This window comes from Pyricularia pennisetigena, chromosome 3, assembly GCF_004337985.1.
Source record: "Pyricularia pennisetigena strain Br36 chromosome 3, whole genome shotgun sequence".
Classification (NCBI taxonomy): Eukaryota; Fungi; Ascomycota; class Sordariomycetes; order Magnaporthales; family Pyriculariaceae; genus Pyricularia; species Pyricularia pennisetigena.
In genome coordinates, this window is record NC_043742.1 from 6,523,730 (window position 1) to 6,537,557 (window position 13,828).

The 13,828-nt window shown below is 51.6% G+C and overlaps 3 protein-coding genes across 3 annotated transcripts; 2 read left to right on the forward strand and 1 right to left on the reverse strand.

Moving 5' to 3' along the window:
- Nucleotides 1-3,401: 3,401 nt before the first annotated feature.
- PpBr36_03525 (uncharacterized protein) lies at nucleotides 3,402-6,908 on the forward strand (the record flags this gene model as incomplete). Its single annotated transcript, XM_029890696.1, has 3 exons — nucleotides 3,402-4,448; nucleotides 5,279-5,817; nucleotides 6,023-6,908. 3 exons carry the CDS (start codon nucleotides 3,402-3,404, stop codon nucleotides 6,906-6,908), a joined length of 2,472 nt encoding a protein of 823 aa, XP_029752785.1.
- Nucleotides 6,909-8,400: 1,492 nt separating this feature from the next.
- On the forward strand, nucleotides 8,401-11,085 carry PpBr36_03526 (uncharacterized protein; the record flags this gene model as incomplete). The annotated part of the gene is made up of 5 exons (XM_029890697.1): nucleotides 8,401-8,606; nucleotides 8,699-8,821; nucleotides 8,947-9,074; nucleotides 9,975-10,621; nucleotides 10,741-11,085. 5 exons carry the CDS (start codon nucleotides 8,401-8,403, stop codon nucleotides 11,083-11,085), a joined length of 1,449 nt encoding a protein of 482 aa, XP_029752786.1.
- A 665-nt stretch (nucleotides 11,086-11,750) lies between these two features.
- Nucleotides 11,751-13,100, reverse strand: PpBr36_03527 (uncharacterized protein; the record flags this gene model as incomplete). The annotated part of the gene is made up of 1 exon (XM_029890698.1): nucleotides 11,751-13,100. One exon carries the CDS (start codon nucleotides 13,098-13,100, stop codon nucleotides 11,751-11,753), a length of 1,350 nt encoding a protein of 449 aa, XP_029752787.1.
- Between the last annotated feature and the right edge of the window lie 728 nt (nucleotides 13,101-13,828).

Sequence of the window (13,828 nt, forward strand, 5' to 3'; positions counted from 1 at the left end):
TTTTTTTTATTCTCTCTTGCAAGGTTCGCTCAGCTTTTTCCCCATGATCGTTTCTTGGTGATTGACAAGGGAGGGGGCTTGAGTTCAATGATTATGCCGAAAAAAAAAAAAAAAGCGCATGGGCCATATCGTGTGGCAAAGACCGACAGGCGCAGTAATGGAGAAGAAGGGCAAGGGGAGGTATGGAGACAAAATTCGGAAACAAAGAATTATGTTTTTTTTTTTTTTATACACAATGCAATTAAGTCAATGGGAAACAAATCCAGTTGCCTTACTGTACTGTATACTATGATGACATGCAAGTCAACTTGTGGAGGCAAGGTAAGGCGCTCGACGTAACACTCACTCACTTGGCTTGGTTGCGTGAGTGATCGGGTTCGACCAACAGTCACTCGCTTTGGGTAGCTGCGATGGGCTGTAGTAATGGGATCGCGGCAAGTACTACCCAAGAAAAGAGGATAACACCTTAACCTAAGGCAAGTACCCGTCAACCCATCCCTAGCAAGGTAAGCTATGTCGCAAATGGTGGGCGACACGGGACATCTCTTCGATTGGGTTGATAGCCGTTGACACCATACTCTTTTACCAGTGGATGCCTTGCTTACCATTCTTGCCTTAGCTTGCCCACCGAACGTAACCAAACCAAGAACAGTTCCTTGCTTCTTACCTGGTCATGGCCCCAGGCCCAGGTCAGGTACCAACCAAACTTTACAACTGTCAAGTAGGCTGCACCATGCGCGCCACGCGAGAATGCCACGGCGACTGTGTCCTTGGATGTGGACAGACATGATATTACTAGCTAGACCGGTTTGCCAAACTGTTATTACATCTGGTTCGTGAGGGCCCTTGGGAAATTATTTTTGGGGATGTAAATCATTGAGGCTCATCACTGACTGATTCACAAACCAGACTAGGCTAGTTAACATGGGCGTGCGCAGACGCGCGCCAAAACCAAGCATTTCGTTACGCATAATGCCCATATTTGGCTTTGCTAGGATCTTTGCTCCCCTTCCCCACATCCTGGCAGTGAGTTCCCGAGAACATGGAGCTGTAGAAACTGACCCGTAATACCCAACGCCTTGACCAGGTGCAGCCGTTTTTTTTTTTTTTTTCTTTCTTTCCGCGTCAACCCCTCGTGTCTTACGGGAATGGTTTATGATCGACAACGAAAAAGTAAAGTATTGCACTTGCGCGTTTTGATTCTCCCATACATTGTCGTGAATTGTTATCCCGTTGCTCAATCGCTTTCGCTGGGGTCTCAGGGGTAATTGGTGAATTAGCATTCTTGTATTTTTGCAAATCCCATTCTATTGATCGTCCATCCCGCTTCTGACGAACGATAGTAAGGGTCCTGGTCCTTATACTATAGTATAAAAATAATGAAAAGTGAAATAAACTCAGATTCCATACTCAACCAGAAACATGCAGTAATGCTGCGTTTATCCTCGTTTGTATCCACCTAGTTCTACACCGTTATTGAGCCTGGAGTTAAACACTTTGGCACTGACACTGACAAGTGACAAGCAAAACAAAAAAATTTGATACTCCCCAGCAAACCCCTGACAAAAAGACCGACACGCGCCCCCTTCCAAGCCCCTTTTCGTCTCGTGAGTTACGAACTGCAACGCCCCACCCTTTATTGAGATATCATCCGCGGAGGGTACGTAGAGTGAGTATGCTCTAGTATGCCCTTGTCATCTCTCATTGGAGACAAAGAGAAAAAAAAGAATAACAAAGAAAGAAAAAAAAAATAAAAAGTTAGAAAAATTGTACAGTTATTTGCCCTGTCCCACGGCGCTTCTCTGTTAATGGTTCGGCAAAGATGGGGACCGGAGCCGGCCCAAGGTCGGGCTGCACTCAAAAATCTCGAGTCTTACGAAAGTAACAGCGCCAAGACATCTGCAGGGCTCCACTAGCGCCTGGCGACCCGACTTGACAGAAGCAGCTATCAGGAGCTAATCCAAATTTGGACGGGTCCGCGTCTGTACGTGGTAGCTCCAACGTCTTTATAGCGGGGCCGGAGGGATATCAACTTCAGGTACCTTACCACGTATTGTATTACCTCAATACCTTACCTTTACCTTCCATAGCAAGCTTACCTAGACCGCGTTAGGTAGGTACTGTAAGCTAATGGATATGTGCACCCCGCGGATAAAACAGCCTGGGCAGTGGGCAAGACGTCAAAGACCGAGGCGCACAATCCTTTTTTTATTTTATTTTTTTATTGCGCAATGTGCATCAAACGACCCAAGATGTTGAGTTATTCAAAAATGACTCTGCGCCCCCTCCCTTTTTTTTTTTTTTTTATGTACATGTACATTGAGTGTCAAGGGGTTATGGTATGGAACTAGACTAGTGAATAAACGGTTATGTATTTTATTATTATTATTTTTGGTGTATGGAATTTGACTGTCTCGAGTCACCATCGTGACATAAACGGACGAGGACCCAGTCAGGAGGCACCTTCTTGTACCATTTTGAACCCCAAGTCAGGGGAGAAATTTTTCACGATGGATCCTTTCGCGTCAGATGAATGGATGGCTGGATGTTACGAGGGGGAAGAAAAGGTGGAATGAGGGGCCAAAAGAAAGAAATAAGGAAGAAAAAAAAAAAAAGAAAGAGATAAAACAAGATAAAATATGTAGAATAAGGAAAAATGAATAAAACAACTATCAGTGAAATTCCACACATGACGAACATGATAACAAAGAAGAACGGCCCCGAATAATTCAAACGTACAAGTAATAATAAAGGACCCTTGCAGGCAAAATAAGGCAAGCGCCTAATCGAGGGGTGGCCCCCCCAGGCATTTCGTCACAGTAAGTTTCTGGATTCCAATCTCTCGGTGCATTGCTTGATTGCCCTGCGCATTGCATCGAGCACAGGCAGAAAGGAGAAGCGCACAGAGACGATTGATTGCTGGGTTGCTACCGGCTGAGATTGAACCATTCAGAATTTGAGTAGAAGAGCCACACCACCCTGGGCACCCCCAATTAACCCCCCCTGGTATCCCTGTGCAGTTGTCGTCTGCAGCGACCCTCCCTGCTGGCTGGGCCTGGCTGGCGGGCTGGGCCACCTCGACTTGCAGTGGAGTGCTGCAGAAAGAGACACACCCGGGAACAGAGAACCATCAGGCCTACCCTCTCTTCCGCAATACGCACACCCTTTTTTCCCCTTCTCTTTTCTGCACCTGATACCACTGAGGGCCACACACAAACGGATATCCCGCTAGCCAGAACAGACACCATACCACCCTCCTCCTCCCTCTTCCCACGACGTATGCCTTTTCCGTCTTCCCTCGTAGGGAACCCGGCCCACGGTCGCGTACCCCCCCTTGTCTCTGGAATCTTGGCTCCATCAAATAAAGTCCCCAATTAAATAAAACCGCTCCCCAGACCACAATGTTACAACCTTCCCTATATACCGCTGCGTCTCCTCCTGTCAAGGATGAACCGAAGCTGGAGAGAGAGCCAGAAAAGGCCTTGGAGTCGGAGAAGCAGCAACATCAGCAGCTGAAGCAGTTAAGGCTTTCCCCGCCACAGCATCAAGTACTACAAGGTACACCGGATGCGCAAAGACACGAGCTGAAGCAAAAAGAGCTGGATCAAGCCGAGCTCCTGCATCACTGCCAAGCTCAAGCATCGTTGGTTGACAGACTTACTCCAGCCGTCTCCGCCGCGGACACTGGCAGCAGCCGGGTCTCGTCGCCTGCAGAAGACCGTAAAGACTCGAGAGCTGCATTGCCAACCGTGTTTGTGACCTCGACCACCTCTACTCATCCCCCTGGTGTATCTGCCGCTGCAGACCACTCCAAGATTCCTGAACACAAAGCAGACTGCCGTGTGTCGCCACATTCCGAGTCACTAGCTGCCTCAGCTGGAGAAGAACAGCCCGGGATTGTCAAGGTTGAACCGATCCACCGCAGCAGTGCGGCGTCCAATCCATCTGTCTCGCTCACCAAAGGGGTCGCAGGTGTCGCGTCCTCAGTCTCGCCGGAACCAATGTCGAACGGACCTCCTCCACCGGTTGGCCACCACCGCCAGCATGTCAGCTACCCCGAGCAACACCAACCAACCTACTCGCAAGCTCCCATGCCCTCGGGCCCTTATGGTTACGCACCAGTAACGACCCAACCCCCGATGGACCCTTATCGAGCCGGACAACAACCGCTGCCTCCGAATCACGCAATGGCCTTGCCGAGCATGAGGAGCCTCGCACCTTTGCAACACCAGCAGCAACAACAACAACAACAACAACATCAACAACAGCATCAGCAACACCATCAACATCAACATCCACAACACGCCATGCCCATGACCCATGCTCCGATCCCTACGGCATATTATGCCCAACATATGATGAATCCATACGGCATGGGGCCGGATCTGCGCTTTGCTTTGCCCTTAACAGATCCGCGGATACAGATGAGTGGGGGTCGTAACAAAAAGGTATGGGATTTTGGAATACCGGTTGCTGTGTTAGTCTCTTTAGCGAGTGAAGGCTCGTCGTAGAAGGCAGATGTGTGGTCTCGCCTTTGTTGTTTGCTGTTTGGGGGCGTAAAAGCAAAAGTAACAAGCCAGAGAAAGAAACCCGTTGTGCTAACAATCAGGCAATTGTGCCGTGCGTTTGAACAGGAGATTAAGAGGCGAACGAAAACTGGTTGCTTGACATGTAGGAAACGCAGGATAAAGGTACGTCAAAAACTCTCACCTCAACACAAAATCCGGTTTTCTTTTTCCTCTCTACCTACCCTTACCCTTGCCCTTTCATCCCAAGTTGAATTTGGTCGGCCGAAGCGACAAGGATTGCGATCGATCGTTGGGACGTCTAGAGTGCACTCTAAAGTATGAAAAAGATTTGCGAGCTCTGGAGTGCATCTTTTTTGGTGCCTATCCAAGCAAGCGGTCGTCTATTATATACTTTTGGACGATTTTCTTTTTCTCGCTTGGGAGTCGCTAGAGGCTCGCTTGTTAGTACTAGACATGCGGCAAAGCGAGCGGCAATCTTGCTTGAACGAGCAAATCTTCAACCAAGTCGAGACATGAAATCCATGCAACACACTTCCAAGCCCCGCGAACCCCGCCCGCCCTATGCCCGAAGAAACGACAGGCCGAAGAAAAAGAAAAAAGGCATAACATAAAACAAAATTATGGTTGTCCTTGTCTGACTATGGATGAACTGCCCGTGACACACGCACACACGCACAAATGTTTCTTTGCACTACACCTGACAGGCAGCACGACATGCTAACCATTGTTTTACCTTCCATGGGTTTCAGTGCGACGAGACACATCCCACCTGCAACAACTGCAAAAAATCCAAGCGGGAGTGTGCCGGGTACGACCCGCTATTTACCAACGTGACAACCCCGCCAGGCCCGTCAACCATCCAACCAGCATCCCTTCCTCCCCAAGCCACAGGTGCAGGCCCTGTTCCGGGTTCAGCTCCAGGCTCGATCACAGGCACAGCTCCTTCGACGGGCTCCCCCAGCCTGAGTCCTTACAGCAACCATCTGCCCGCGCCCGTGGTGCCCAGTAACTACGCGCCCGCGCCGACGCCACCCCAAGCTCACCACTACGACCCCAACCCCTCGTCGGCCTCTTCCGCCTCGGCCCCTGTTGCATTGTCGTCGTCGAATAGTATTGATTACTCGGGCGGCATCGACCCCGCTCTCGACACAGGTACGGCGTCTTCGGCCATCCATCACCACAACCAACACAGCCACAGTATTCACCATCAGCACAACAGCAACACAAACCCAAACAGCATGAACCACCCTGAACACTATAGAGCCTGCAGTCCTGCATTTTACAACTCGTGTCCGCCTCTTCGCTTGCCCTAATTTTTTTCTTCTTTCGCAGCAGCAGCAGCAGCAGCAGCAGCTATCGCCGCGTTGTTTCTTTTTGTTGTTTGCTGCTGCTGGTCGCATTTCCGCTGCTCTTACTGCTGTCATTTTTCTTTTTCCCGTAACCTGCATCATGTCGGAAGCCGAACCCGAGGGAGCAGCATTGACTCACACTAGTACCCAGGCAAAGGTTATGAAGGTCGATGAGCTCTGCGCCCTTGCAGGGCCCCCTCCGCCACCTCCTCAGAATCCGCCGGGAAGAGAAACTCTTGACGAGATTCTCAAGATCTACTACGAAATCTACGTGCCTGGTCTTGCGTCCTTTTTTGAGACGCACTGGTACAACTTCAAGCCGGAGGGTACAAACCCAAGTACCATCCTCACCAAGAACGCAAATGCGGTAAATCTTCTTGCAAGCTTTCTGGATGCTCTTAACGAGACCAAGAAGAACACGGATGCGGCGCAGGTGGCTGCAGCAGGTGCTATAGAGACCCGCGTGGTTTGGGGGCTCGCCACTCTCGCATATACGATACCTGCGGCGACTAATCCCGCGGGCGATGATCCTCTCCCTCAGGACAACGGCGCTGAGGTTCGCAACAGGCTGCACGTGTTCGAGACGCTTCTCTCTGGCACCTACCTCAACATCAACCCTTGCGTTCCACCACCGCGCAAGGGTGACCCGCACAGGATCAGGGAATTTGAATTTTGGTATTATCTGGCCGAGTCCCTGCGCGTCGGCGAGGCGCCCAGCGTAGTACAACAGCGCGAGGCTGCCATATCGCGCATCCGGAACCTTTTGGACGGCCGCGAGAACCGGGACGTGTGCTATTCGATACGAGTCCTCCGCGAGTTGGCGCCCAAGTTCCCCCCTGGGTTCGAGAGCTCGCTCCCGCAACATCTTGACGAGGGTGACCAACGCAACAGGCTTGCTGTGGCGGCGCAGTTCATCAAGGATGAAGCGCGGATCTCGGGAGGTACCACGAACGTTGCCAGGCGGCTCGCGGAGCTGGCCATAAAGGCGTTTATATCCCCTGGGGTTAACATTGTCCGCAGGCCATCTTGAAACTGGGGTGATTCCGGACAGGAGAGAGACAAAAAGGAAAAGAAAGAAAAAAAAAGGAAAAATTAATCATACTATTACTTGCACACCGTTTCCTCATCGAAAAGCCAAAAAATCATCATCACCATCATCATCATCATCATCATCATTATCATCATAATCGATCAACTTCGGCATCATGATTCTATCTACATCATCCTCAAGCATCTGCCTGGATCCCACTTAGTTCATTAATCTCATCCTACCTCTCAATCAACGCTTTATGACCTTTTCCAACTTGGCTTTGCATCCTTTTGCAATATGCTATATACCTATTTGTTTATATACCACTGTATAAAAAGTCTCCTATATTCTTATTACATTTTCTTTATATTCCCTTCATTTTCCTCTTCTCTTTTAAATATTCATACCAAAAAATAGCTGGGCTTCGGCGAATGCTAATAGGGGTGCGCGTGTGGCGCTGTAAGATATGTGCTGAAGCAAGAAAAAGAAATCTATAATTCTGCCATCATACCTGTTCTAGACCACTTCTCCAAAGATTTTTGAAGACTACTTCTGAGTCTTGAGACAAGATATCCCGTCAACAATCAACGTACCACTAGCTGGGCTCATTCCAGCGACTAGTAACGGAAACATCTGGATTCCCAGAACTAGTCTTGGTGCGCGTTTACTCTTGACCCCTATCTGATGTCAAGAATGCCTGTATCTCACGGAGACATGTCTTGGAAGGGTTCGTCCAGACCCAAGAGGATGTGTTATGCTCGCGTTTTGCTCTGCACAGCCCGGTAAATTTCATGGGTCGACAGTGTGCAAAGCTCCAAACCTCGGAGAAGGGCCAGATCGAGGCAAGTCGACTCACCGAAGTTCCAGTTGCAAACTTATACTCTCCTTTGCACTGCCTTGCTTGGACTGAAACCCGACAGGGCCAAGCAGGACACGACGTCTCCTTCACCGCCGCGCTCTCCTGATGGGTTTCTCCGTTAAATACTCCGGGAGTTGCCATTAGCTGCCATTACTGGTCCGTTCCGCCGATGACGACTTTTTGCGTCATTTGTCAAAAGAGAAGAAAAAAGCCCAAACCCCCCGGATTTGCATTGTGACAGGCTTCCTTCCTTTGTGGATCTATCAGGATCCTCACTGGCCAATTTGATTTATTTCCCTGTACGCGTGTGCTGAGACACGCTACGGGTTGCTCGTGGATCTGTCTATCTGACTCGAGGGACCCTCCGTTTGCCATACTGAGTCGCTTGTGCTGTTGCACGCGTCTGGGGTTGCTAGGGGTGTTTCTGTTGATCGCTTGTAAGATACACGAGTCGCAAGCAGGCTAAATATACAAGTATATAACACTGCAGGTTCCCTCTCTTCCCCACGAGGTATGACGATCATAATCAACCAAAGGTAGCTACTTTGAGGCGTGTGTTTTTTTTTTGTCGACTATTCATATTACTCCTCTTTTATTCTTCTTGTCCATCCCCAGCGTTAAACAAGATAAGCCATGCTGCCTTTAGTCTCTTGTCTGCTCGCACTTTGGCCGCTTGCGGCACTAGCCGGACCGTCTCTCGAGCTCCAGAAGCGATCCGTCACTTGTCTCAAGCCCGGAGACACGGCAACGGCGACATGGACCAACAGCGCCGGGCAGACGTGCACCTTTACGGGCATCGTGGGGAGCAACTTTGGAGCCAACCCCGCCGGCTCAGGAGAGTGAGTCTGCCACGGGTCCTCCAAACCCACTTGGCAAAGGAAGATTGGGGGTGGGGTTTGTCTCTTTAGCTAACAGCCGTTGCGCCTTTCAGCTACTCGTGTAACGGCCGGTGCGGTGCTGGCTGCTCCGGAACCTCTCTGGGAAACGCTTACACCCAGGACTGCTTCTCCCATGACATGTGCTCCTTTTTCAACAATGCGAGCGGCGGCGCAAGGTGAGAAGGCGTGGCCCATTTTGTTTTGTCCGCGTCGCACTTGTCGGGATGTGGGATTTGCAAAGAAAGAAGAGAAGAAAAAAGAAAACTGAAAGCTGACCTCGGTCGAACTAATGATATTGCAGTGACCCCAACTGCGGCGCGGCTTTCGACGCAGCTATCGACGACACCGCCTTCGGCACCTTGAGAGGCTGTGGGCAATCCAACCCCAACCCGCCAAACGACGTCTCTAAGCCCACGACGCAGCCTATCTGTAGTTGAACGGTTTTTGTTTCTTTTTTTTTTTCCTTCTTCTTTCTATGGAAGCGGTCACAAGGCGTTGGAGGGAAGATTATCAGGTGCTGATGTTTCCGAGGTATAAATTCGCGGGCTCGGAAGAGCCAGTTCGGAAAGGAGCTGAGCTCTGCAGCGTGGGGGTGGGCAAAGGCAGGCCATGGATGACTCCGGCCCCGGAGACCATGGCCAGGAGGGGCGGGAAGAAGGCCGCAGGCGGAATTTTTGGTACCTGGATTTCTACAGTGAGGGACCTGCCCACATTGAAAGCCATCCATTGGTGACTCCGAGTAAAGATAACGATCTTGTTTGTTAGGTGATACCCTGGAGCGTTAGAGTGTTTTAAGAGTATGGCATACGCTTATTTTTAATCTTTATCTTTTTTTTTTTTTTTCGACCAATTGGTGACAGAAACAACAGACAAGACAGCTCTGGGAAGAGTCAATACTCACTGAGTCAACACCAGCCCAAGATAGCGCAAGCAACCCACATACACTTCGCCGCAGTTACGCTGATACAGTAAGTGTCCTTATCCAGATGGACTCCAAGAATAAAACTAACAATACTAAAAATCTTCTATGGAGGCTTGATCCTTCCTTGACCTGCTTACTTGGTATTTCTTTCTCATACTATCGTGATACTCTCCTAGAATGGCGAGCGAATCTACAAGGGCGCGGCCCAAGGTGCTGCTTTTGGGAACAATCGATCAGTAAGAAGACAAATTTCCGCTCATTTAAAAAAGAACTGCTGGAGCGGCTCTTGCATCCCATGAGACGATGCATCTCACGACAAGTGCTCTGTACCTCGGCTCAATCCACCCCCGTTGCCTTGCGCGTTGAAGCCCCTCTGCGAAACCACCCCTTGTTCGAGACTAACACAGACCCCCAACCCCCTACCACCAGCGCACACGAAGCCTGGGCAAACCTCTCGGCAAAAGCCGACATCGTCACGCCGATCTCGACGGACCGCGCCTCCTTCCTCGCCGAGTGCGCGTCGGGCGCCTTCGCCGGGGTCGTGGCCGCATACCGCACCTTTGACAGCGGCAGGGTGACGGGCCGCGTCGACGCGGAGCTGCTGGAGGCGCTGCCGGACACGCTCCGCTTCGTGTGCCACAACGGCGCCGGCTACGACCAGGTCGACGTGGCCGCGTGCACGGCGGCCGGCGTGCGCGTCAGCAACACGCCCTCGGCCGTCGACGACGCCACCGCCGACGCGGGCATCTTCCTCATGCTCGGCGCTCTGCGCAACTTTGGTCCCGGCATGCGGAGCTGCCGCGCCGGCGAGTGGCTCGGCACGCCCGCGCCCGCGCTGGGCCGCGACCCCCGCGGCAAAGTCCTCGGCGTCCTCGGCATGGGCGGCATCGGCAGGAACATGGCCAGGAAGGCCGCCGTGTTCGGCATGAAGATCCGCTATCACAACCGCACCAGGCTGTCGGCCGAGCTGGAGGCGGACTGCGGCGCCGAGTATGTTGATTTCGACACGCTGCTCGCCACCAGCGATGTGCTGAGCTTGAACTTGCCGTTGAACGTAAGTCAGGGTCTTGCTTGGCATGCACGTTGAAAGTCATGATGGGAAACAAAAAAAATAACTTGAAAAACAAATATCCCCGCCACCTCTACAAAAAAAAAAAAAAAAAAAAAAAACAGCCCAAAACCCGCCACACGATATCCCACGCCGAGTTCGCCAAGATGAAGCCAGGCGTCGTGGTAGTCAACACGGCCCGCGGTGCCGTCATGGATGAGGCGGCGCTTGTGGCGGCGCTGGACTCGGGCCGTGTCGCCTCGGCCGGCCTCGACGTCTACGAGGAGGAGCCCAAGGTCCACCCAGGACTGCTTGCCAACCACCGATGCATTCTGGTGCCGCATATGGGCACATACACCGAGGAGACCCAGACCAAGATGGAGGAGGTCGCCATATCAAACGTCGTTGCCGCCGTCGAGAAGGGTCAGCTCGTCACTGGCGTTCCGGAGCAGAGTGGCGTGACTTTGTGATTTCCTCATTCCCCCAAGTTCACTTTGCCTGTACTGCTTCGGATCGGTTAGACAACTTGAACTTGAAACTTATCCCCTATTCACACCGCACTGGACACCATTTCCAAGCTTTCATCTTATACTTCGTCACAAGTGCCAAATCACCCATCCGATGGGCTCAAAAGGATGCCAGTCATGCCAAATCTCGTTTTTGTCTATATCCGTGGCCTGGTTGAATGGGCCGCTCACCACCTAAATACTGGCATTCATGCCATTTGCCACCCTTTCCTGTGGGTTGACATAGCCTAGACATATAAAACAAACCAAAAACCCGTACCAAGTGGACAAAAAAAAAAGAACGCCTTTCCTTTGGTTAAACACAGAAAATTCGTCCGTAAGGAATGGTGGGGATATCATCATCATGCTGCCAACGCCGAACTTTTGTTGAAAAGATGGTTCAGTTGCCTGCCCGTTTTCCCACCTTGATTCCAGTAGTATATGTCCCCAAATGTACGAACCATAATAAAATGCATTAAAAATCCCATTTGCTTTCGTTACCCGTATAGCTTGGTTGTTGAATTAGTAGCGTCCGGCCGGCGGTGTAGATAGACCGGCACGTGGGGTATTCGGTATAGCCTCGCGATGAACACGACGCGTGATGCATCGACGAGGTCACACGCATACGCTTAGTAGCGGTAGTGCTCGGGCTTGTAAGGGCCCTCAGCCGGCAGGCTGAGGTACTCGGCCTGGACGGGAGTGAGGGTCGAAAGCTCGACGTTGCAGTGGGCCAGGTGCAGCTTGGCGACCTCCTCGTCGAGGATCTTGGGCAGCACGTAAACCTTCTTCTCAAGCTTGCCAGACTTGGCAAACTCGACGTACTTCTTGCCGAAAGCCTCGTCGTTGTTCTTGTAGAGCATGATCTGAGCCAGGACCTGGTTGGTGAAGGAGCAGGACATGACGAACGAAGAGTGGCCGGTGGCACAGCCCAAGTTGACCAGACGACCCTCAGCCAGGAGGATGATGTGACGGCCGTTAGCCATCAGGAAGCGGTCGACTTGGGGCTTGATGTTCTGGACGCTCTTGGCGTTGGCCTTGAGCCAGGCAACATCGATCTCAATGTCGAAGTGGCCAATGTTGCAGACGATGGCGTCGTTGGGCATAGCCTCGAAGTGCTTGCCGACCAGGATGTCACGGCAACCAGTGGTGGTGACGAAGATCTGACCGACGGGAGCAGCCTTCTCCATGGTAGTGACCTGGAATCCGGCCATGGCAGCCTGGAGGGCGTTGATGGGGTCGATCTCAGTAACGATGACGCGAGCACCCATGCCGTGCAGGGCCATGGCGCAGCCCTTGCCGACATCACCGTAGCCAGCGACGACGGCAATCTTGCCAGCAATCATGACATCAGTGGCACGCTTGATACCGTCAACAAGCGATTCACGGCAGCCGTACAGGTTGTCGAACTTGGACTTGGTGACCGAGTCGTTGACGTTGATGGCAGGGACCAGGAGCTTGCCCTCCTTGAGCATCTTGTAAAGGTGGTGGACACCGGTGGTGGTCTCCTCCGAGACACCGTAGCAGTCAGCCAGCATCTCGGGGTACTTGTCGTGGACGAGGTGGGTAAGGTCACCACCGTCGTCAAGAATCAGGTTCAGCTTCTTGCCGTCCTTGAAGGCCAGGAGCTGCTGCTCGAGGCACCAGTTGTACTCCTCCTCAGTCTCGCCCTTCCAGGCAAAGACGGGGACACCGGCGGCGGCAATGGCAGCAGCGGCGTGGTCCTGGGTGGAGAAGATGTTGCATGAAGTCCAGGTGACCTCGGCGCCCAGCGCAGTCAGGGTCTCGATAAGGACAGCAGTCTGGATGGTCATGTGCAAGCAACCGGCGATACGGGCGCCCTTGAGCGGCTGGTCGGCAGCGTACTTCTCACGGGTTTGCATCAGACCAGGCATCTCGTTCTCGGCCAGCTCGATCTCCTTGCGGCCGAAGGCGGCAAGAGAGAGGTCGGCGACCTTGAACTTGTGTGCGGGGGCAGCCATTGTGAGACTAAGTGAGTGCTGCAGGTCAGATCCGTGCCCTCTCAGACGAATGATTGATTGAGCGGAATGATGATGAACTTACAGAGAACCTAAAACTTGGGGGAGAAAAAGAGATAAAGGACTGCTAGACAAGATTATGCAGTATTTTAGTCTCAAAGAGCTTGCAATACTGTTTGATCTACCCCGCAAGAAGTTCTTCCTGCTTGCAAATCTCGTTGTACTCGGGTGTGAGACTTGGGCTTGACAGGCACGTACCTTTTCACAGAGGGTAAAATGAGGGTCAATGAAGGAGAAAGCAGTTCAAGCACAAAAGGATGAACAGATGGGAGGCGGACATCAAGGTTTTTAAAAAAAAAAAGAAAAAAAGCTGACAAGAGAGAGGAGCTCGAATTTCCAAAGTAGGGTCCCCTCCACTACGTGGGGCAATTTTGCCAAACAGCTCGCGGTGAAGCAGATTGAAGCTTGAACCTTGCCCAATTGAGAAGAGTGCCCCTCCATAACCCCTCTCCAAGGTTTCGGCAGCTGCGTGAAAGGGTGCCCAGACAGTTCATGGACCCAAGTTGGGAACCAAGTCAGGTTGTCGGTTCGGTGCACATGATAACTTTATTCGGTATTTCGAATGTGTTTATATATATGAAAAAAAAAAAAAAAAAAAAAAAAAACCCCAAAAAAACCAAACCTACAATTCGGAAGCGTGTCAAGCAAACTTGGCCAGAGGTACTGCTCTA